A 21,752-nucleotide genomic window follows, 5' to 3' on the forward strand; every position below is an offset into this window, starting at 1 on the left:
GAAAACAAACTGAGTCTTGGAAATACTAAGTCACGTGTCCAAGGGCACACAGCTAGGGCTGCGGCATCTCAAACCTGAACCACCCAGGCTGGCAGCTAGGAGCTGGGGCTCAGATCACTAACCTGGATTCTCCAGCCTTTCAAGCAGAGAGAACGAACAGAGGACACAGAGGTCAGCGACCCAGACTCTGGCCCCACCGTCCAGATCTAGCAGCCGAATCACCTGGGAAACCAGTTCACCTGCACCAGACTCACCTCCCCCCTGTCAAACGCCAGAGCAGCTGCCCAGATTCATAAGCTCACGTCTGCTAAAATTGCTTTGGAAACTGTGAAATCACTATTTAAATATAAGGTACCATTATTTCTGTTGTAACTTAATAACCCGAATTCTTGACAATTCCAATCAAGCTGCCCAAAACTGCTTGAAGCTGATCGACCAGGAAACCTGGTTTGCAGCTCAAGGAACTGAACCTCACTTTTCCGCATAAGGAGTGAACTGGTGGTTGATAGGGCCTCCCCAGGGACACATCTTGTGCCATTTGAAACTAGGTCCATGTCAAGTATGGAAAGTGCCTGAGAGCTGGGGCTCTAGTCAGAAAGTCTGGGTTCAAATCCTAGCGCTTCTAACTGTGGGACTCTGGGCAAGTAGTGACCTCACCTCTCTGACCTCAGCTTCCCCATAATGTCAGTGTCCAGTCCAAAAGGCTGATGTGAACTTTCAAAGATGTGACGTGAAAAAGGACTCAGAGCACTGGCGGGCACACAGAAGGGCCGGTCAAATGTCAGCTACCATTATTACTGACATTATGACCCAGATAAAAAAGACAGATACAGATTTATGTAATTACCTTCATAAGTTTTATTAGCTTTAAATTCTACCCTAATTTCAAATTTATATATTTAGCCATCATCAGTAATGCCTTTTTTTTTTTAATATTTTTTTGATGTGGACCATTTTTAAAGTCTTTATGGAATTTGTTAACAATACTGCTTCTGTTTTATGTTTTGGTTTTTTGGCCACAAGGCATGTGGGATCTTAGCTCCCCAAACAGGGATCGAACCCACACCCCCTGCATTGGAAGGCAAAGTCTTAACCACTGGACCACCAGGGAAGTCCTCAGTGATGCCTTCTAAATATTAGGAACTACAAAAGTGAGGTATAAAGTTCACATCAATACAAATTAACTGCTGATTACTTTAGAGAGACCATTTTGTAAACAAAGCATCACCTGGTGAGGTTTGTCTGCTCGCTGAAAAAAATCACAGTAAATGTACCCCAACAGTCCTTCAGATTCATGAACCACGGCCTAGGGGGAAAAAAAAACGAATTTAGTGGGGAATGAGGCCTTTAGAAACTCTAAAAGAAGAAACACATTCCTAGCACAAGAACCTGTTCACAAAACACTCAGAGCTACAAATACAGACGTTTCATTACTTCCTACGTCCCACGTGACCTCGAGGTGGCTTCCCCTTTGCCCTCAACCTCTTCTCCTGCATCTCCAGGACAACTATGATTTGGGAATTCTGTCGGAAGAGGACACCCTCCTCCGCAAGCCCTGCGTCCTGACTGGCAGTCCCCAGCGACGCGGCTCTGCCACTGGGCCCACACCACCCGCAAGAGGTGGGAAGGGGTGCTGGCTGGACCATTTTAGCAACAAAATTATAGCTCCTCCCATCTTAGGACGTAAGCATACGCGAGCACACCAACTATAACCCTGGGATATAGGAACAATACGCAGTGTCTGCCTTCAGCTGAAGAGCAGTAAGTAATACCGCCACTGACATCCTTCTCCCAAATCAGGCTTCCAAGAGGCCCAGCTCGCAGGAGAGCTGGTCTCCATCTTTGCACAACCTGGGGCCTCTGCCATAAAGAACGGCAACCTTATGCTTTAGGGCTTCCTGCAAGCATATGTTCATTACTCCAGCAAGCGTCTACCAAGCATCTACCTGGTGTCGGGGACTGCTCAAGGCGTCTGGGCCATGAACAAGGCCGCAAGGGGCTCCTCCTGAGCTGGGGAAGCTCTTCATCGCCCACATCGTGCCCTTTCACTCTCTTCACGTTGTGTCTGCACATCACCCACCGCTGTCATTTTGTGAAGCGCGGTGACAGCCACGCTCCCCGCTGATCTCCCGACTCCACCGCCACCTGCTCTACGAGCACGAAGCGCAGCCAAGAGGCCACAAGACAGTTCGCGTTTCTCACGAACCATGCGCTAAGCACGCGAGCAAAGAGTAAAACAGGAGAACACCACTACCTTAGGGCCCATAAAGCCTCAAAATCTTAGCAGGAAAAAACGACGACAGTCGCACCTCACACGAAGCGGCCCTGACAGAGGGTGGATCCCAGGCTCGGACTGACTGTCCAAGGAGTCTCACCAAGAACACAGGCCGCAGGCTAGCATCTGGCGCGAACGTGAGCCCCGTGGGCGGGCGGGAAGGGGTGGCGGGTGCCTGAGGGAGCTGGACTTAACAGAGGCGACACCTGGCACAGCGGGGACGTGAAGGGCAATGACGCACGTTCGTTTAACCAGGGTTTGTCAACATAAAAGACTCAACCTTCTACCAACTTCCTTAAAAGCAAATGTTTTTTTCAGAGAAATAACTCTGCTGTTAAATGTTTACATTAATTTCAGGCAACAACTGATGCTTAGAGAAAAGTGTTTCTTCTACAGCATCCTGAATCAGACGTGGCGATTTGGATCTTGCATCAAGCAAAGATAAGCACCATCGGGGCAAAGCTAACTTGACATGAAACTGCTGTTAACTCAGTACCAAACCCGGGAGACAAGGAACGCGGCTTCTTCACTCCAACCGGGCCGCTTACCAGTTTCCGAACGTCCTCACACCACACCTCTCCCTCTGCGGGCTGCTCCACGTACAGCGAAACCCCTAACAGCCTGGTAAACAGGATATTCAGACCTTCCATGCACGCGCCCAGGGAGAAAAACGGGCAGTACAAACTGGGCTCGCTGTCGTACCTACAGAGGAAGAGAAGCTCAATCACAGTTCCGTTTGCTTCAGTTTCTCGAGGTAAATTCAGCTAACTTCTCGTTGACAATTTACGAGCCAAGAAAGGATTGAAAACCCATGGTAGGTTTCTATCTTCTGAGGGACGTTCAGACTCAGTCTTCTTCAGAAGAACAGCAGTCTGATTATAACTGTAGTTAGAGTAATACCAGTTGGAACTGTAGTGGTAAAACTCGCTCTATGAAATGTGTTATATTCTAAAAAAAAGGTCACATGTCACGTCCGGTAAAATATTTGTTAATGGAAAAAGCTCCGAAGCTCTGTCATATAAAAATCAGATCTTAATTTATCTTTTTGTTATATATCTTAAATGAAGGATAATATTCTCGTAATATTAATCATTCTTCACCCCAAAACAACTTTTTTATGTTTTTTATTCCAACATAAGCCAAAATACACCCAGAATGCGTGATGTGAATGTTTCTGAATCATTACGTCAGGCCAAACCTTATAACCATAGCCAGAAAGAAGAGCTCTAGAATGACAGTAAGTACTGAATCTATTTCTACTTCCTGGGATTAACCAAATATGTACAAACTTACGCTCCTTACTAACTGGGGGACCGGATTTAGTGAGTGAGTATAAACTGCACCACAAGTGACATTTCGGTACAGAATCCACCGATTTACAACTCAGCTTCTGATCACTGTTTCATAAAAGCAGCCTCAGTGGAGTAAGAGCCTCAGTGGTCCAGCGCCCTCGCTCACTGATTCGTTCACTCACGCAGCCATCGACTGGACCGCTGGACGCCGGGGTGGAAGTGGGCAGAGACGGAAGGGCCCAGAGCAGCAGGCACCCAGCAGGCCCAGGGGCCGGTGTTGAGGGAGAGAGGGCAGGGCACGCACAGTGGGGTGGCGAGGGCCAGGGCCTCCTTGTGCAGTGGAGGTGGGAGGGGAGCCCAGGAGAGGCTGCGGTGCAACCGAAGCACGAAGGCACGAGGCAGCAGAGCCACTGCAGTGACCGGGGGTTGAACGAGGGCTCAAGACGCAGGGAGGCGGGAAAGAGGGGCAGAGACGCCGACACCGCGCAGGGGGTCCGGGGACCGAGAGCCCGGCCCACGAGCCGGAGGAGGGGGACTGTGCCCCAGGCACGGGGTCTCCCAACATTCTGATCGTGCATCCCCGTCAATAAAATAACTGGAGTATTCAACCTTAACATGGGTAGTTTATAAATTATAGGCATGGGCTACTGATCTATTACATTTCAAAACAAGACATTGTTATAAGTTGAGATTAAAAAAAATAAATCTAAAGAGGACTAGTGGATTATCCTAAAGAGGATAACCTAATATCTTATGGGGTTGCTTGCGGCCTGGGAGACGTGGGACATCACTTCTGCAGACACGAGAGGAGTGACCTGGTGCCTGGAACCTGCCAGGCTGCCGGTGAGCAGAGTGGACGCAGCACAGAGAGGGCGGGGGTCACCCAGCGAGGGTCTGAACAGGGGCAACTGCAGGGGCTCTAAGACCAGGAGCCAGACCTAAGCTTCTTCTTCTTTTAGATGAAGAAGTTTCAGGACTGTGAGTGGCCGGATTTGGAGGCTGAGGGAGAAAGAACAGCCTGGACTAACATGCAGGTCTCTGGCTTGAGCAACCGCGTGGGTAGGAGCCATTTAATCAGAGCAATGAACATGCACATGCGCGCACACACACACAAACTGAAGAGGGGAGGGTGGGTGTGTTTGTAGGAGAAGAAAAGAGATTCAGTTTTGAAGACACTGACTCTGAGGTCATGGGAGAAGTCAGCACGGAGGCCGGTATGGCTGAGGAGAGTGTGAACTGGAAAAGGAGAAGGGGCGGGGCTGACAGGAGAGTCAAGGGCAGGTCCCTGGACTTCCAGGCGAGGGGGTGGAAAGGAAGACAAGGAAGAAGAGTCAGAGACGGCAGACTGTCCTACAGAGTGAAGTCGGTCGGAAAGAGAAAATAAGTGTCGTATATTAACGCATGTATGTGGAATCTAGAAAAATGTACAGATGAACTGGTGTGCAGGGCAGAAATAGACGCAGATGTAGAGAACAAACGTATGGACACCAAGCGGGGAAGGGGGAGTGTGGGATGAAGTGGGAGACTGGGATGGACATGTATACACGAATATGTATAGAACAGGTAACTAATGAGAACCTGCTGTATAAAAAGTAAATAAATAAAATTAAATTTAAAAAAAAGAGATGGCAGAGAATTTAAAGACAGGGGTATCACAGAAATGGGGAAGGGGGATGTGTTGTAAAACAGGAAATAACGGCCACTTCTGGTCTCCGGTCCAGCATATAAGGACCCTGGAGGGCACCACTGTCCTAACGACAAGTAAAAAGCTGAACAAACTGATATCAGCAACTCTTCTTAGACCCAGCAGAGAAGTGAGGTCACAGAGCAAATCGCTGTGCCCCAAAACTGGAGAGGCAGGCAGGCAGATCCAGAGGGCCACAATTCACAGGAGGCTCCAGGGGAGACTAGTACCAAGGTAGGAAAACAAACTACAATCGACAAATTTTCTGAGGGTTAAAAATTCCAGGGAGGCCCAGTTTAAGAGGGAATCGCTACACTTTTATGAGTTTTCCCTCCAGGAGCCCCACCAGGTTCTCACAGTGATGATGGAGAACTATTCCCCCATCTTCCAGCAGAGGAAGGAAAAAGTAGCCATTATGAACCACGCCAGCACGTTCTGCTCTTCTTAATGAGGCCTGCCCTCCAGAGAGGCTCTCACCAGAGAGAATACCCACCTCGCGCCCCCCAGCCTTCCCATCTCATCAAAGTGGAGGGGGCTGGAAAGCACTTGTGAAAGGCGCAGCTGAGACGCAGGGCCCCTGACAGACCGAGACGTAACCACAGGCCTGCAGATCACATCTCCTCTGTCCACACATCAGCACCACATCGGCAGGGCTCCCGTAAAACAACAGGGGACACAACCCAGGCCTGCAGGTCCCAGACCTTAGTTAAGCAGAAGTCTCCAGACAAACCCAAACAAACAGGGGAGACAAAGAGAGCATACCAAAGGAGAGTTACCTCCAGCCCCAGGGTTAATGGAAAAAGCAGGCAGAGCCCGGCTCCTGGCCAGAAAAACATCTAACCTCACACCAAAGCCCTAATTATCTCAGTTCCTTTCACCCAGTATACCATATCCAACCTTCAACAAAAAATTTCAAGTCATGCTAAAAGACAAAAAACACAGTTTGAAGAGAAAGAACAAGCACCATAACCAGATTCAGATATGTCAGAGATGTTAGAATTAGCAGATTGAGAATTTAAAACAACTGTGATTAGTATCCCAAGCACTCTGAAGAAACAAGTAGAAAACATGCAAGAGTACATGGGTAAGGTAAGCAGAGAGATGGAAACTCTAAAAACGAATCAAAAGGAAATGCTAGAAATTAAAGCACTGCAAAAGAAATAAAGAATGCCCTTGATAAGTCATCAGTAGACTGGATACAGCCGAGGAAAGGATCAGTGAGCTTGAAGAAACGTCAACAGAAACTTCAAAACTGGTATGCAAAGACAAAAAAGAAAAACAGAGACAGAAGAGGATACCCAAAGAACTGTAGGACAATCACACAAGGTACAATGCACACATGATGGGAAAACCAGAAGAAGAAAGAGAGAAAGGAATTGAAGGAATATTTGAAGTAATAATGACTGAGAACTTTCCACACTGAAGACAAACACCAAACCACAAATCCAGGAAGGTCAGAACACCAAGTAGGAAAAAACAGAACACAACGCTTAGGCAGATCATATATATTTAAGTGGCAAAAAATCAAAAACAAAGAGAAAATCTTCAAAGAAGCCAGAGGGAAAAAAGTCACCTCACCTAAAAAGCAACAATAAGAATTATGTCAGACCTCTCCAGAAACCACGCAACAGGAGTATGGAGTGAAATGCTTAAAGTTCTGAAATAAAAACCCACAAACCTAGAATTCTGTGCCCAACAATATTATCCTTCAAAAGTGGAGAAATAAAGGCTTTCTTGGACGAACAAAAATTGAGGAGATTTCTCACTAGTAGACCAGACTTATAAGAAATGTTAAAAGAAGTTCTTCAGGAAGAAGAAAAATAATGTAAGTCAGAAACCTGGATCCACGTAAATAAAGGAAGAGGGTTAGAAGAAATAAATGAAGATATTAAAAACTTTCTATTTCTTCTGTTTTATGTTTGTTCAAAATAGCAACAGCAATGATGTATTAGGTGATTATAGCTTATGGATAAGTGACATAATGAGAGCAATGCTAGGAGGGGCTGGAAAGAAGAGCTAGGTGCCGCACTAACCAACCAGCAGCAGGTACTACTGGGAAGGAGACTCACGCTACTTGTCAACGGATATTGTAAACTTTAGGGCAACTACCTCAAACAGTGAAAAGAGGAGAAAAGCTGGAATCATATAACATACTCAATTAAAACCATAAAAGGCAGAAAAAGAGTGGAAGACAAGAAAAGAAAGAAAAAAAGATACAGGCAACAGATAGAAAACAGTAACAAACATGGTAGGTTTTAACCCAATAATATCACTAATCACTTTAAACATCAATAGTCTAAATGTAACAACTAAAATGCAGAGAATATGAGAATGGATTAATAAACAAGACCCACTATATGTTGGCTGTAAGAAACTCACTTTATAGAAAAGAAACATAGTAGAGCTACAACAACACAGCCTATGCATAACCTAAAACATGTACTGACTTGCCTAATGCCCATGACACCTACATATGGTAATCAAGCGAAGCTCAAGGAGACAATTTAGCTTGGAGAAAATAATTTAAGTACAGAATACAGGCTTGTATAATACTCCACATACAACTTCCACTCTGTATACGCTAAATGAAATGATTACGAATGATGAAAAGCAAATGGTATTCATTTGAAATGACTGAGAACAAATGCATTAAAAAGTACAGGGCTTCCCTGGTGGCGCAGTGGTTGAGAGTCCGCCTGCTGATGCAGGGGACGCGGGTTCGTGCCCCGGTCCGGGAAGATCCCACATGCCGCGGAGCGGCTGGGGCCCATGAGCCATGGCCGCTGAGCCTGCGCATCCGGAGCCTGTGCTCCGCAATGGGAGAGGCCACAACAGTGAGAGGCCCGTGTACCGCAAAAAAATAATAATAATAATAGTAATATAAACTCCCTGTTTTTAAAAAACTCTCAAATGACATCCCCTGGCTTACCAGTCCCACCATCTAGAGAAAACCACTTCTTGTGTATCATCATTTTATCTGTGTAAGAAGGCTTATACGTGTGTGTGTGTATACACATCTACATGTACAGAAATATACAGATATATATACAGACACACATACAGAATCATACAATTCCTATCCTGCAATTTCCTTTTAACACACATTTTTAACAAAAATATGTTTTCCTGTATTTTTAACAAAAATGCACTTTTAAATACTGTCCACTTCGGCACATAAAGCTCTGGTCCACAACAAGCACCTGCCATAACTTCTCCAAAGCGTCCACTCCCTGGTGTGTGTGGCCAGTGAGAGTCCACACCTTGAAAGGGAGTGTCCCACCCCTGACACTGTCTGAAACGGCCCACACACGGTGATAGGAGGAGCTGGACTTCTGATCGTGTTTGTATCAATTTTAACTTCTCTACAGAAAATGCACCCAGAGCTGGGCAGTCAGCTGCCGTTAGTACACCTCCGCTACAAACACCAGCATACAAACACCCTGCCAGACAGGTACAGACCTCTCTGTGGAATCCATCCAGAAATGACGATGCTGCATAGAGGATGAGATTTTAGATTTTTAAACAGGTGTTGCCAAGTCATCCTGCCCACCCCCCCAAGCTGTGATAATGTGCATCCCTGCCCTCCGTGCATGAAGGCCTGGGCCCACGCACCTCAGGGCTCCCGGCCTCTCTTCCTTTGGCTCTGTGGGCCGAATCTTCTTTTTCTCTCTGGCAATTTGGTTTTGCTCCTCCACCACTTTTAAAATCCTTAACTATTTATTTACTGGTGTATCACTTTTAGATAACATCTACTGGTCCCGGCACAACACGACGCCACATGCTACTTCACCCTCCTGAATTTTTCTGTTACACAGAGACAGAGATGCAGCTATACTGATGACCTTGTTAGATTACCAGGTGTCAGGAGGGGAACTGAGCTACAGGCCTCCGTTTTGCCGCCCTCTCCTGGGTATCCCCCAAGGATGCACTCAGTGCAGGAGCAGCCACATCGGCAGCTAGAAGGAGGAGGAGAGGGGCTCAGAAATGCTGAAGACGGGCCTGGCGTGGTGAACGACACAGTCAGGAAGGCAAAGACTCATTACCCTGGCAAGAGAGGACTCCTTAGGGCAAGTATGTCCATGTTCCCTAACTTTAATCTATAAAATGACAGCTTACCCACGGTCATTTGGGTGATGCTGCGGATGACAAGTGCTCACGAGGACCCTGGGCTCAGCCCTTTATATATCTCTCCCGTAACAGCAGAAACAGCCCTACAAGGTCACACTATTACCCCCATTCGCCAGTACGAAAATAGGTTTACACAAAGACGAGTCATCTCCCCGAGGTTACGACAGGACCGAGCAGGAGGGCTGAGGCTTCTCTTCAACCAGATGACAGCGGTCGGGGAGTAAATGACACCAAGGAGGGAGCTGCGGGCCTGCTTTCTTCGGGCCCCGGCACTGAGGTCCCTCCCACAAGCGTGTTACCGGTGGAAGTACTAAAGGAAGCGCTACACCTGGATGTTCGTCCTCAGTCACGTTTCCCAATAGTCGGGCGTCAAAACCCTGAGTTCACTGCTAAAGCTGCACCCCGCGAACAAAAAAGTGCGGCCAGTTTAGAGAAGAAGCCAGAAGGGAAAATGAGCAGTGGTGAGAAGGTGGGGAGCAGGGGCCGAGGGCCTGTACTGAAGAAGGAACTTCAGGGAACAGGAACTAAGTACCAGCAGGAACCGCAGAGGTGGGGGTGTGGAGGGCTAAAGCGAGTGACCGAACTGTACGCGTGGCAGGCGGCTGGTAACTCGGAGAGACCGTCTGATTGACTGTCAGGGCCACAAGTCAGACGACAGAGACCAGAGAAAGGAGGCATCCAGTCTAGACTGCCGGGGGAGGTTTGGCAAGAAAAAACGAGGACTTCAATCTCTGCAAGGGTCATGGGAAGGGCGGCTGTTTCATGACAAGGAATATCTCAGCACCTCTGCAGGCAAAGGGAAAGTTAATCAAAAGGAAGAGATTGATGATACATAATAAAGTTAGAATAACTGCTGAAGCAACACGTCTAACGGTGTGAGATGACGTTATCTTAGACGTGCGCGGTGCTGCACAATTTGCCAAGCACCTTCACGTCAGAAGCCTCCCATATTCCTGACATAGTCCTGTGAGACAGGGGAGGCTAGAATTATTACTCAATTTTACTGGAGGACATTGAGACTGGGAGAGGCTGGCGACAGCCCACGGCAGTCTCGGAGACAAGGCCCTGGGCTGGAGGTTAAAACCTCGGCTCCATCTCCGTCTGTGCTCTGAGAGAAAGTGGTTTTTTTTTCTGGTTTTGGGGGGTCTCAACGTCCTCACCAGGAAAATGAACTACTGGGTTTGCCAAAAAGTTCGTTCGGGTTTCTCCATAAGATGTTACGGAAAAACCCACATGAACATTTTGGCCAACCCAATACAATATGTCCCAGGCTCCGCTGATTATCAGACAAATGCACGCAAAGAAGCCGGCACTGTGCCTGGAGAAAAGCAGGCACTCCGCCCATCACAGCGACACTCTGTCAGGAAGCTTGACTTAATGTTGCGAGTTAATCACCTACTATGTGCCTGATGACACTCAGTGTGGAAAGAGTAAGGCCCCAAAACCATGAAGAGCACCTAATGCAAGTGACAGGGGCGTGAGTGCAGAGGGGATGAAGACGAGGCTGTGGTCAGTTCTGCTGGGGGGGAGAGCATGAGGTCAGGAAGTAGCAAGGGGGGAGGGTCAGGGAGAAGCACGGGGGGAGGGTCAGGGAGAAGCACAGGGCAGGGGTCAGGGAGAAGCACGGGGGGGAGGTCAGGGAGAAGTGGGGGGGAGGGTCAGGGAGAAGCACAGGGGAGGGAGGGTCAGGGAGAAGTTGGGGGGGTCAGGGAGAAGCACGGGGGTGGGGGGCGGGGGGAAGGGTCAGGGAAAAGCACGGGGGAGGGAGGGGGAGGGAGGGTCAGGGAGAAGCAGGGAGAAGTGGGGGTCAGGGAGAAGCCGCAGAGGAGGGAAGGAGGGAAGGGCGTGGGGGGTGGAAGGGGCCCCAGGGGAGGGAGCGGCTGCACAGGGCACCACAGGTTCAACCACAAAGACCACCCGCCTCACTCAGCAGCCTCACAGCACAAGGAAGAGACCCCCCACGCCGGTGCCCCACCAGGCTCTCCATGACCCTCCCAAACGAAAGGCAATTCCCTCCTGAAGAGCAGCCAGAAGGGAGAGGCCCAGAGAGGCTGTGAGGGATTCAGGAAGCTCCAAGTATTTCCAGCAGCTACACCCCTGCCAGAGGCGCCCTGAAGACCAGGCCCTGCCTTTGTGCACTCAGCTTACATCCGCAACTCACAGGATGTTCACTGTCACAGGTCACTGAGGCCCTCCAGGATGCCGGGCTCAGGAGGCAGCCCCCCACCCCCGGAAGAACCGAGGAGCAGGACTTGCTTCCCCCTGTGCCCCTGGGGCCACCACGCCGGACACCCCCGCTTGCCGTGATACCTCCTCGCAGCATGGTCCCCATGACTGTCCTACTCGAAGAGAAACCACTGAGAAAAAAATTTCCTCCGTCATCTAGAGACACCCCCCAAACAAGAGAAAAGCACAACAGGTGACATATAAAACCTTACAGCACGTGAGAGCCACAGCCCAACCTAAACACAGTAAAATTTAACTGTATTCGGAGGATTTGGTTTCATCACCTCAAACTCTTTCCTAGTTTTGCAAGAAGTTTACTGCTTGCTATTTGTTGTAAAGTTTTTCCCCTGACTTGAATGCAGAAATAAGAGATCTCTAGAATCCTCAGAAAAAAACTGGAAGAAGATTACTGTTCATCCACCATGGTTGATAAGTGAAGCTCAGTAAATTCTCTTCTATTTCTTCTGGTTAAAAATATGCTACATGTGGGTTTACAAATTTTCAGTTTTCAAAGAACGTATTATAATCAACATGGTAAATGGTATAAATTGTCTTTCTTATTAAAAACAATAGAATTTAGCAATATCTCAAAATCCCCATCAGGAACGCTATCATTAAAGTAAGTACAGAAATACTAGTCAGTAAGAGACTTTCCACTGAAGAATTCATTTGTTGTAATTTAAGTTTTTTAAAAAAATCAATGTGTCAGTGTCTCTCTGAAGCACACTCTATGAGTCAGACTTATATGTCAACTTCTGATGCACCTGGGATGAAGGTAAAGAAAGAACTTGGACTTTACTTCCAAAAACCTTGGCACTGAACTTAGTGAAAACACAACACAGTTCAGTACCGTCAGTGAATCCCGGTTGAAACTGCAGGCACCACAGGCTTCAGTCTCACCCTATTCCATTCAGTAAGTTAAGGCAGGTGTGGGAATCTGCACAGCCGTCAAGTGCTTACAGAGGGTCCCTGCAGGACGAACACGACGGATAACAGACACTTAGGAGGCACAGACATACATGTGTGACGACACCGTCAGAGGAGCTATTTTCAAATTCACCAAAGGAAAATGAAACACACAGAATGTTTCTGGCATGAGGAATGATGTTTTCGCCAGGATCACAGTGTGACAGCTGGATGACACCACGAAACTTGTCATCTTGAAGCCACCGGGAGAATGACTGTTTTCTCCAGCTAAATACAGGTAAGGTAGCAGTGAAAGAACCGAAAGTTAGTAGGAACCTGTTTCCCTTTCAGGTAACCACACACTGAAAATACCTTTTTCGTCTCTATTTCATAAAGAACTGGCCATCGTCCGTTTGGTCCTATCTTGACTTCTGACTCCAGAGGCAAGAAAACAGCTCCAGCCAAATTGCCTGGTAAGGAGGGGGCTCTTTTCCTTAATGGTGGAGATCAGATACACGGTTCACTGGAAAATGCTCTTTTTTTTTTTTCAAATTTATTTATTTTAATTATTTTTGGCTGAGTTGAGTCTTCGTTGCTGCGCGCGGGCTTTCTCTACTTGCAGAGAGCAGGGGCTACTCAAAAGCAGTGGCCTCTCTTGTTGCGGAGCACAGGCTCTAGGCGCACGTAGTTGTGGCATGCGGGCTCAGTACTTGTGGCTCGCGGGCTCTAGAGTGCAGGTTCAGTAGTTGTGGTGCACGGGCTTAGCTGCTCCACGGCATGTGGGATCTTCCTGGATCAGGGCTCGAACCCGTGTCCCCTGCATTGGCAGGTGGATTCTTAACCACTGCACCACCAGGGAAGTCCTGGAAACTGCTCTTAACACAGATCACAGTACAATTTCATCCTCACCCTAGAGAGGTAGGAAAGGGAACCTCAGGGGAAAGGATGACCACAGTCACGCTGACGTGGCACCAGGTGACAGGACCACATCATAGAGGCTGGAGCCAAATCCCAGGAGAGCAGGGAGACCTCTATTATGACAGCCTCTCACGCAGCTTCTTCAGTTCCATCAATATGTAGAATCAAATAGCCACACGTGAAACACAAGACAGTGCAACCAACAGTTGGAGGGGGGAGAGGGGTACAAGATCCACGTTACAGGAAGACAGGAACCAGAGAAACGACCCCACGTGAAGGCAACCAGATCAGTCCACGAGCTTGGAAATTCTGTAGGACCAACGACCTGGTCTCTTTAGCAAGTGGCAATGTGAACAAGGTTGGCTGGAGCATGACGTGTGGGGACCGGCTCTGGAGCAAGAGACTCAGACAGAAAGCCCAGCAAGCCAACTGGGAAGAAACAGACTGGAGACCATCAAGGAAACAGGGGTGTAGTCAGGGTACGAGATGACGCCCATGAACTGCTGCAAACTTAACTGGGTTCTGGTGGTTCTGGAGTCATATAAGAAAACAGCCACGTACTGAGAGAGGGAAAGAATACACAAGAGTGACGTGACACAAGGGCTAGGATTCAGCTTAAAATACTTCAGTAACAAGAAGGAAGGGAGAAATAAAAGAGACCAGTGAAGCAAACATGGCAAAACCTTGATAATTACTTCATCTGGTAGATGAGTATATGGGGGTTACTTATATTATTCTCCCTATTTCTGTTTATTTTGAAAGTTTTCATTATAAAGGTTAATTTTCTTAAAAATTGAAAGCAACGAGCTCAGTATACATGTACTAACAAATAAACTGCACAATTTCACAAATAAACTGCACAATTTCACGTATCAAGCAGTTGTAGTATCTTGAAACACCACACCATCCTTCCGTGGAAGTCCAATGCTTTATGAATAGTTTAAAACACACAACATTCCTATTTCATTATGTGAACGCTCCAGACATTTCAGAATATACCTTAGCAAGGAATAAACCATACTGAATCCCACACCCCAATGACATCATTCTATAAAACAGCACCAAAATAAGTGAAATGTGATTCACTGAAACTCATCCTTGGCAGAAAAGAAATAAAGTCCTCGAGCATTAAAAACAAAAATCAAACACTGGAAGGATGCACTGAACACTGTAAGAATGATCACTCTGGAGGGCAGGGGTGGGAGGAAGGCTGTGAGCAGCATTTGAAATACCTCAATGGATACTTATGTTGTTTTCAGTTTTTTCCCAACCACGTGAACGTATTAACTCTTCAAAAATAAACATTTTAAATAAAATCATTGCACATACGCTTTTCGTAAAGAATTACTTTCACTCCTCCATGAAGAATTTCAAACTTGAAAAATAAAAAAAATGAAGGTAGTTTTGCTCTTTAAGATTCCCCATCAGCTGCTTCTGCCACTGTTTTCCAGGACTCACCTCTCACAATTTTAAAACACAATTTCCTATCTTTCTAATAGGCTCTTTCTTCTCTTATGCGAACATCAAGAAACGTGAAATAAATCTTAAGTGTTTAACATGTAGGCCAAAAAAAGTCCCTGGGTAACTTGAAAAAAAGCTCAAATCAAGGAAAGCCCCTTCCGCTTTTCATTTCATGTCAAACCACACATTTTAGTCTTTACTTGCAAGTAGAGGCATTTAAAGAGGATTTAGAAATCTTCACTTTGTTCTACCTTCTAGCCTCAAACCCAAACTATTACATTTTCCCTTTCTTTTCTCCTCCACTACCCGCGCCTCTCAGCCTACTCTAGTCAATCAAGATGATTGACACTGCAAACCAAAAACTCAATCCTCTGCCTTTTAAGCTACTCAGAATAGAGGTTTTAAACCCCCAATTCTTACAATCCCATCTAAAGCATTTCTGCATCCCTTTTCCTGGTTCTTTTACTGAGTTAACAGCCAAATAAGTGAACTGAAGTTCCCTGTGGCTGTCAGGTGGGTTACACTGTGGTCCCAGAAGAGTGGTGATTTCTACTCTAAGAACCAGCCAGCCTGGGGGAACCTCTCAACAAAGGAGCATCATGAAGACCTCCAGAGGTCATGCTGCCTTCAACAAACCTGACAGATAAAAAATGTCACCCACAAAAATATGTTTACCAGAATAGTGATCACTGGGTCGCTTTTACTATGGACCTCCAACCACTGGTGTAGACACAGGCTCCAACAACAGCTGTCAACCAGCACACATTTCCTGGGCCCAGACCATGTTCCCCACTGCACTTCAAACAGAGGAGACAAGACAAGCGTTGCTCTGTGCTTCCAGGCGTGGCTGACAGTGAGGCCCAGAGGACACTGTGAGCGCCTGGCCGTGCGGCACTTGGGCTGTAAGCACAGGCCGGGGGGCTTCGGGGACTCCAGACACAACGTCACAGGTAGGGCAGGAAGCCGCAGTCTCTGAGACAGAAAGGGCCCAGGCAGGGGACAGGGTTCAGTTTGGCCGAGGTAACCTGAGGAGGACGGGGGTGGTGAGGGAGAACCAGAGGGCATGTGTGTACCTTTCGTTAGAGCCACGCAGGCCTTGAGCGACGCTCCAGCTTCATTCTAAAGGCGGTAGTGGGCCCGTGACCTTGAAGACGGAAGGGACCCCTGTGTGCTGTCCTGCCGGCTACAGGCAGGCTCCCCCGCCCTGGACACGGCCACCAGGACGCACAGGCGAGGTGGGCCCTTGTCCAGTGCTGTCTCTCTCACCAAAAGCTCTCTGAAGAGTATTCTGCTACTCATTTAATACAGTCATTACATTTCAGATGAGTGTTTTCTCAGAGAAGCGTTAAGGCAGAACTGAACCTCCTTCAAAAGATTTGAGAGGACAATTACAAAGCATCTCTTAGAGGGGACCATTCTCTAGAAGAAGGTCTACAGAAGGCCAATTCCACATAATAATGTTATTTTAGTACTAAAAATACAAGCTGGCTGAGGATAGGTCACTTTCCCAGACTGTGTGTAGCACGTGTCACAGGCGAGCCAGGCCTGCCCGGGGCCTCAGCCCTCAGGAGCTCCTGGCCACAGGGCCACGCTGCCCCCGATCCTCCCATGTGGACAAGAAGACCCCATCTCTGTGGTGGGGGCAGAGAAGTCAGAATTCCCAACCTTCGGGGTCTCCGGGGTCTCCAAGTACTGAGTCCGGAGTCAGGCAGCAGCAGAAAGACTTTCCCGTGGTGCACGTTTGTATAAATGGAGGACTCACTCCCCTTTATTCGATAGCTTCTGTTTAAGATCACTGTCAGACTTCTCAGGGATCGCACACCCTGATTAATGCGTACGTATACTTCATCATCGATTCTATCTTTCCAAGTATTCAAATATCCACATGTAATTTCCACAGAACCACCACTTGGGTATGCTACACTTACAGAGCACAGTTAAATGACAAAAATATCGCTTTTAAATTTAAGGCTAAGGTATTAAAAAATAAGGGATGGGAGGGACTTCCCTGGCGGTCCAGTGGTTAGGACTCGGAGCTTCCACTGCAGGGGACATGGGTTCGATCCCTGGTCGGAGAACTAAGATCCTGCGTGTTACGCAGCACGGTCAAAAATAATAATAGTAATAGTAACAATAAGGGGTGGGGGACATGATGCAGAGGAACACCACATAAAAATCACAGTGGCAAAAATTAGAAAGAAACAAGGACATCTAATTCACATGACTTTCCAATGTCAAAAATACAACTAAAAACTTTACATAAATATGGAACATATTAGTAAAAAATTTAACATTCCTGTATGCTATGTCTTTGAAAGGATTTTAAGAGAGAAATGCTATTTTTTAATGCAACCGTAAGAGCAGGATCTGAAGTCTTGCAGCCATAAAACACAATTGTGAAGTAATGTCTTATCACTAGCATACCTTATGTTAAGCTATAATATATTCTAAGCACTCACTGTTTATCAGGATCAAATTATTATAGATTCTGAACTACAGTTTACGTGCTTTCGTAGAGAAGGTGACTGATGCTGAATTTGGGACACATGTATAAGAAATACCAGCTGACAAAGCATTATTACCTACAGGTTGGGAGACACCTATGCTCTCTAAGTAAGACTGGTTTGGGGAACAGATACGTAAAGAGAGGCCACAGAGGGGAAAAGATGGGAGGGAACTCAGTGGGTCAGCTCTTGGACACACTGACTGATCTCAGGCCACCTCCTGCTGCCGGGGCAGAAAGAACAGGAAAAGCTACAGGTTTCTGCTTCTATGACAAATGCCGAAAGAAACCATTAGAATAAGCGGCGTCTAATCTTAGTGAGGTGCTTACTACCCTTTGCTTGATGCTTGAATATAATGCATGGTAACCAAAAGACTTCGAAGTTTAATACCAACTGACTAAGTATATTATCATGATATATGCCAGCAAGCTTTAGTAAAGAAAGCAGCTCAAAACTTTTATTCTCTTCCAGGACCTAAGTCAATCTTAACTGCATATCTAAAAAATGAACCATAAGAGAAAAATGTTAAGGATTTGTTAAAGGCTAAGATTCTGAGATTCTTAAAAAATATATTCCTCTTGCAGATATAAAGTTGCTTGGGACATAAACATTTTTGTGTTCACTCTGAACAGGCCTCCATATTTTGTGGGTTTACAAGCAAACATAAAAATGACAGAAACAGGGTATAGTTAGGGAAAAAGCATAGCTCCTAGTTCGCCACAGTTTAATAGACACAGAGGAACACAGAAGCCAGAGGAGCCCCTCTATCAACATAAGTTTCCCAAATCCTTATTTCATTTATATCCTTCCAGATGTGCCAATAACATGCTGACGTGTTCCAATAAAAATGAGAAAACATTAAGAAAACCACACTGTGCCATGCCAAGTACTACCGTATTCCTCTACTGGTTCAACAAATATTTGCCGAGCACCCACCCTGGGCCCGAAACGGGACACGACGAGGGTTCTAGCAAAGTCCCAGCCCCTCCAGCTCAGAGTCTAGAAAGAGCCTGGACAGCACCCACAGGAGGCGGAGGGGCCGGATTCCAGCCATGCGGGAGATACTCACAAGGTGTAAACAGGAATGACAGAGGCCACAGAGGACGAGCTATGGGGGAGGGACCACTACAGGCCTGGGGGAGGGGCTTCCCAACCCGGATAAGTGACCTGAGGGCAGATGCTGGCCACTCCAGCACAGGGCCTGAGCTTGAGGGGACGCAGGTTTGTAACGTGGGCACCGAGTGAAGGGACCGTTGCCCAGTTAGCAGGCAAAACGCTCAATACATATTTCTTTCTTCCTTCTCACATACGAGTATTTCTCAAAAAACGTACCTCTCTGCACGAATCACACCGCTGTAGTAGGGGGGGTCCCAAGGCATTAATTCCTACGAAGGAAAAATTCACTGTTATGGAAGCTGTTGACTACTTCACAATTTTAATCAATAATTTAGCCAACTTATAAAATGTATACCTGTTATGATGCCAGAAAAAGTTTAATAAAAAGCCTAAAAATTCGTGACTTGGCAGGAAATACGTGCCTTTTTATTTTGACTTCCCTGCAATCAGTGAGTTGAGAGGTATAAATAAGGCATAATCGCAGAATTTCGGGAAAAGGGAAACAAATGTCATTCTAAAATGTAAACTAATGAAAGTCAAAATTGATAGATTAAATTAGCCACGCTGAAATTTTCCCCAAAATGTAACCCGTGTATTAATCCATAAAACATACTGCAGGTAAGATTAGGGAACTAAAGGTGAGACTAGAGTTCTTTCTAAATCTAAGCAAGAAGCTTAGGGTGGATCCCAGAAATGAGAGCAACAATTTAAAACGTAACTAAGGCAGAATTAACGCTAATCTTGGCAAAGAAAATATGTCATAAAGAAACACGAGAACAACCATTTTTGACACCTTGTACAGAACAGTGACAGGAAGCTGGGGTAGCTGTGCGGACCACACTCCCCGCAAGCTGCCAGGTGACAGAGAGCAGGCAGAGGCCAGGCCGGGAAGCAGGCGGCCTGGGTCCAGGCCCACAGTCCACAGCGTGCGGACTCCCAGGGCTTCCCCACTTTCCTCCCCAACCCCGCGCCCCCCTCCCCCACCCTGCTGCTCCTCCACCGCAAGGCAGACCCCTCCGTCTGGCCTCTGCCTAGAGGGCTCTTCCTTGGCTGTCGCCAGCCCCTCACTTCTTCAGGGCTGCTCCGGTGCCATCTTCCTGGGGGGGCGGGGGGCGGTCTTCACTGCCCAGCCCCTATAAGACAACAGCCTCCATCCGCTTTTTCTGCATTATTTCCCCCACAGTCCCTATCACCACAGGACTAGCACAATGCTGATTTTTTTCATGTGTTTACTATCTCTTTTCTTCCCCTACGACATAAGCTGCATGAGGGCAGGGATTTTGTTTGCAATTTTCCCGTTGTATCTTGGCCCCTGAATTCTGCCTGGTACACAGCAGTCCCTCAAGGGTTATCTGTTGAATGAATCAACAGCATCTCCCACACAGTACTGCTAAATGCACTTCAACTGCAAAACAAAACACCTGGCACTGAGCAGAGCTCCGGGAACGAGGCTTCCACCCTTATCACCAAGGTTCTTCAAAGGTTCGGTTTAGACGTGATCTCCTCTGAGGACAAGGTTTCTTGCTCATGCGCCACGCTCATACTTTTATCAGGGAAGGGAACCAAGGTAAGACGTGGAGGCTTCCTTTCTTTCTGCCCACGAGCTCCTGAAGGGCACGGACAGCAGCCCTGGGGCTCTGGCCCCTGAGTGATCAGCTCCTGGCACTCACGGCCTCCAACAGATGACTGTTTACTGCTACGTGCCAGACAGAGCGCAGGCTCTAATGCAACAGAGACAAGACACCATCCCTGTACCAAGAGCTGACAACGGGCCAGGCAGCAGGAAGACAAGCGGCCCGCCAGTCAGAGAACAGTGTGTCACGTCTATGACGCTGTGCCACGCCAAACAGCCCACGAAGGGTGTTAAATCACAGGGGAGGGCAGGAGACGCCTGGAGGAGACACAGCCTGAGTTGGGCTGTGAAGAGTGGGAGCACGTAATCCAGATGTACGGCATTTGCTGGCACATAAATGTCAGTTACAATTTAAAAATAAAACAAAGCACAGCATGGTAAATCAACTATACTTCAATAAAAAATAAATAAAAATAAAGTAAAAGAAGGGAAAGCAAAGCAAAAAGTAAGTGAAAAGAGCACACGAGCATCACGCAGGTGTCAGTGAGCGGAGAACACTGACTGGGCTCCCAGGCAGAAGAGGAGGAGGTCCAGGAAAGATTACGAAGGGCTTGGCGGGAAAGCTAAGAAATGGGAAGTAAATCTAATAATTACCTGAAAATGTTAAACAAAAGAGTGCGAGGCCCAATCAGTGTTCTAGAAAAATCCCTCTGGCGGCCCTGCGTTCAGTCATTCCCACTCCCAGTAAGTGCACAGGACCTTCTCCGCATCCAACGTGGGCCAGGCACCCAGCAAAGCAGTTGGAATGCAGGACAACTTCGAGGGGAGCAGAACAAAAGGCTAGAAAACCAGTCACTGTCGTCTTGGGGAGAAGTAATAATGACCTCAGCCAGGGCTGTGGCAATGGGCACAGACAGGGGACAGAGTTCCCAGGAAGGCAGAAGCTGCAGGCCTCGGTACCTGACACTATGGGCGGGGGCGGGGTGTGAACACCCGCAGGGCTCACTGACACACAGCACGTGGCGCTCGAGAGCCTGCTTTTCTACCAAGTGCCCAGGTGCTGCCTTCCAGGGAGCAGTTTGAGAACCCCTGGTCTAGACTTAGTCCCGGTTCTGGCTAGGGGAGCAGGGTGAACAGTGGTACCTTCACCAAAACGGGGGCTTCAGGAGAGAAGGCTGGGCATTTCCCACACATCCTCAGAACAGCCGGCATCAGTAGCTACATAACATGTCTGGGGCTTCCCTGATGGCGCAGTGGTTAAGAATCCGCCTGCCAATGCAGGGGACACAGGCTCAAGCCCTGGTCCAGGAAGGTCCCACATGCCACGGAGCAACTAAGCCCGTGTGCCACAACTACTGAGCCTGTGCTCTAGAGCCCACGAGCCACAACGACTGAGCCCGTGTGTCACAACTACTGAAGCCCACGTGCCTAGAGCCCGTGCTCTACAACAAGAGAAGCCACTGCAATGAGAAGCCCGCGCACCGCGAAGAAGAGTAGTCCCGCTTGCCGCAACTAGAGAAAACCCGTGTGCAGCAACGAAGACCCAATGCAGCCAAAAAAAAAAAAAAACCAAACAAACAAAAACATGTCCAGGGAGAACAATTTCGAGTCATATTAATGAATTAGCTTTTGGCAACACACTTCACCTTTTCTGTTCCTGTGCTCACCA

At 47.5% G+C, this 21,752-nt stretch overlaps 1 protein-coding gene across 2 annotated transcripts in view; it reads right to left on the minus strand.

Moving 5' to 3' along the window:
* The window catches only part of MIPEP (mitochondrial intermediate peptidase), a 145,564-nt gene that overhangs the window by 94,444 nt on the left and 29,368 nt on the right, over nt 1-21,752 (minus strand). For both annotated transcript variants that reach the window (XM_081214381.1, XM_081214382.1), the window contains exons 10-12: nt 18,727-18,779; nt 2,824-2,977; nt 1,229-1,306 (exon numbers count right to left, since the gene is read on the minus strand). In XM_081214381.1, the coding sequence (XP_081070507.1) occupies nt 1,229-1,306; nt 2,824-2,977; nt 18,727-18,779 (285 nt within the window). The remainder of the gene's footprint in view (nt 1-1,228; nt 1,307-2,823; nt 2,978-18,726; nt 18,780-21,752) is intronic.

This window comes from Mesoplodon bidens (genome assembly GCF_964165515.1).
Source record: "Mesoplodon bidens genome assembly, chromosome: 17".
Taxonomy (NCBI): Eukaryota; Metazoa; Chordata; class Mammalia; order Artiodactyla; family Ziphiidae; genus Mesoplodon; species Mesoplodon bidens.